This window comes from Cajanus cajan, chromosome 4 (assembly GCF_000230855.2).
Source record: "Cajanus cajan strain Asha chromosome 4, NIPB_CcT2T_4, whole genome shotgun sequence".
In the NCBI taxonomy this organism is placed as follows: Eukaryota; Viridiplantae; Streptophyta; class Magnoliopsida; order Fabales; family Fabaceae; genus Cajanus; species Cajanus cajan.
The window spans coordinates 1,735,909-1,738,214 of NC_138520.1; the positions used below are offsets into that span (position 1 = coordinate 1,735,909).

General features: G+C 31.0%; 1 protein-coding gene across 1 annotated transcript; it reads left to right on the forward strand.

The window, feature by feature from the left end:
* Positions 1–532: 532 nt before the first annotated feature.
* Positions 533–2,306, forward strand: RD2 (Adenine nucleotide alpha hydrolases-like superfamily protein). The gene is made up of 5 exons (XM_020351318.3): positions 533–859; positions 927–1,006; positions 1,678–1,796; positions 1,870–1,946; positions 2,032–2,306. The coding sequence occupies exons 1-5, from the start codon at positions 628–630 to the stop codon at positions 2,055–2,057; spliced, it is 534 nt and encodes a 177-aa protein (XP_020206907.1). The 5' UTR covers positions 533–627; the 3' UTR covers positions 2,058–2,306.

The following is a 2,306-nucleotide window of genomic DNA, read 5'->3' on the forward strand; positions in this document are numbered from 1 at the left end:
AGGAGGGATTCGTTTACTTCAGAAGTAAGTCTATCTAAATTTATTTCGTTCAATAACTTATGTTTTACATCAAATTTTAATGATTCAACCATTGAATTTAAAATTCTTAATGCATAGATCAAATCTATAAATTAAAAAAATTTAAAAATCATTTGATACTTTATTTTATTAATTTAAATCAATATATAAAATAATTTTATGATTACTTATTAATTTAAATTAATAAAACAAAATATTAAATAATTTTTAAATTTTTAAAAAAAATTACAAATTTAACCTTACATTCAAAATTTTAAATTTAATAATTAAATCATTAAAATTTAATATAAAATAAATTATTAAACAAAATAAATTTATATAGACTTATATCTAGAATAAACTGATGCTTACTCTCTCTTTATATATATAATTTGAGAGAAAATAATAAAGAAGGAAAGGGTATAAATAATAAGAATGAAGAAAGGTTGAAGGGGAGACGTTTTCAATTTGGACACGACATGTTTAGGCGGCTATGGAAAAGAGAAAGGGCGAGCTGAGACGCGCTAATGCTATATATAAATATATAAAAAGAAAAAAAGCAGTTGCTGTTGAGAATCTTTCCTTAATTTCAAAGCAGAGAAAAGGTGAATGGAGACAGTAATGGAAGATGAAGAATACAACTACAGGGAAGTGACGCTTCCTTCTCTGATTCCGGTGGTGCCGGAGCCAGAGCTGGAGAGGGAAACAGGGGAAAGGAGACGTGGAAGGGACTTAGTAATAGCCATAGATCATGGCCCCAATAGCAAACATGCCTTCCATTGGGCTCTCATCCACCTTTCTAGACTCGCTGATACTATCCATCTCCTTCACGCCGTTTCAGGTTCCTTACTTCACTTCTTTTTCTCTCTCGTTATGGAGATGGAAATTTATCTATTTTTTATTTGCAGACTTGAAGAATCAAGTTGTTTATGACATAACCCAGGGGCTCATGGAAAACTTAGCTGTTGAGGCTTTTCAAGTAGCCATGGTTACTCTCTCTCTCTCTTTTTTTTTTATCAATTTTCTATATTATCATTTAAATCCTACTTTAGAAATCACTAGTGTTATGTTAGCTAGAATAGATATATAAGGACTTAAAAGTTAGGTTCTCATTCTAGCCGGTAATTTTTCTTACTAATAAAAGAAATGTCCATTAGTGATACTAAACAATCCCATAGGTTAAGTTCTTTTTTTGTTTGAGAGGAGAATTGTTGAGGATATAAATAAAGTTTTACATCATTAAAACAAAATGAAAAATAAAAATGTATAAAACATACACATATTTCATTGGCTAAAAATCTTTTGAGTCATGATTAAAAGCATAAACATGAAGATTTTGGTTCAAAGTGAACAATATCTTCCAATTGTAGAATTGAGTATGAAATAACTCGACAAAAAAAATAAAATATTATGACTCTCCTCTTGATCAATATATCTACTCAAACAAGTACATAACATAACCCTATCATGTTTCTCACTTGTATTTTCTATTTTGGCCATATCTCTGGTTGATATCCAACAAATGATGTGGATTCAGATTGAGAGATTTTTGCTGAATGCCTGAGTTTTGAGTAGTAACTTATTAATTGTGATCACCTTTTATCAAAGTGAATTAGTGAAAATTGTTTTAACCCTAAATGATAAGATAAAAAAATACAGGTGAAAACAGTAGCTCGGATTGTAGAAGGTGATCCAGGAAAAGTAATTTGCAAGGAAGCAGAGAGGATCAAACCTGCAGCAGTGGTTATGGGGACCAGAGGCAGAAGCTTGATTCAAAGGTTTGATTTGATCCTCCCACTATCTAAAATCTAAATCCATTGTACTGAAGCATCTTCTTGTGATTTTCTTCAGTGTGATACAGGGAAGTGTTGGTGAGTACTGCTTTCACCACTGTAAAGCAGCACCTGTTGTGATTGTTCCTGGAAAAGGTTTGCCTTCGTTGCGTTACTCATTATTTTCATTATTTTCCTATACACCTTAGTTTTGAAGGAGTTACATTTCTTTGATTCACAGATGCCGGAGATGCCTCAATCGTCTAGTGGAATTATGTTTTAAACAATGTAAAGGGATATGTTTTGTATATTGCCTTTGTTTTATCGTGTATCTAACTTGAAATACTAGTGTGAAGATTGTTTCTAATTCATTTGAACAAGAAAAAAAAAAACAAAGCATCACCCTATGCTGCGGTTTGTCTTGTGATTTTACATATTCTTTTCTGGAAAGTAACAATTGATTGTCTGCATACGTTACCATTATTTAAAATCTAATTGTAACTTTTACTTCCATCA

Excerpts from the sequence above, each read along its gene's own strand:
- RD2 (XM_020351318.3), top strand. The coding sequence starts at position 628 with ATGGAGACAGTAATGGAAGATGAAGAATACAACTACAGGGAAGTGACG. Across the intron at positions 860-926 it reads TCTCCTTCACGCCGTTTCAG|ACTTGAAGAATCAAGTTGTT; the intron begins GTTCCTTACTTC and ends TTTTATTTGCAG. Across the intron at positions 1,007-1,677 it reads AGGCTTTTCAAGTAGCCATG|GTGAAAACAGTAGCTCGGAT; the intron begins GTTACTCTCTCT and ends AAAAAAATACAG.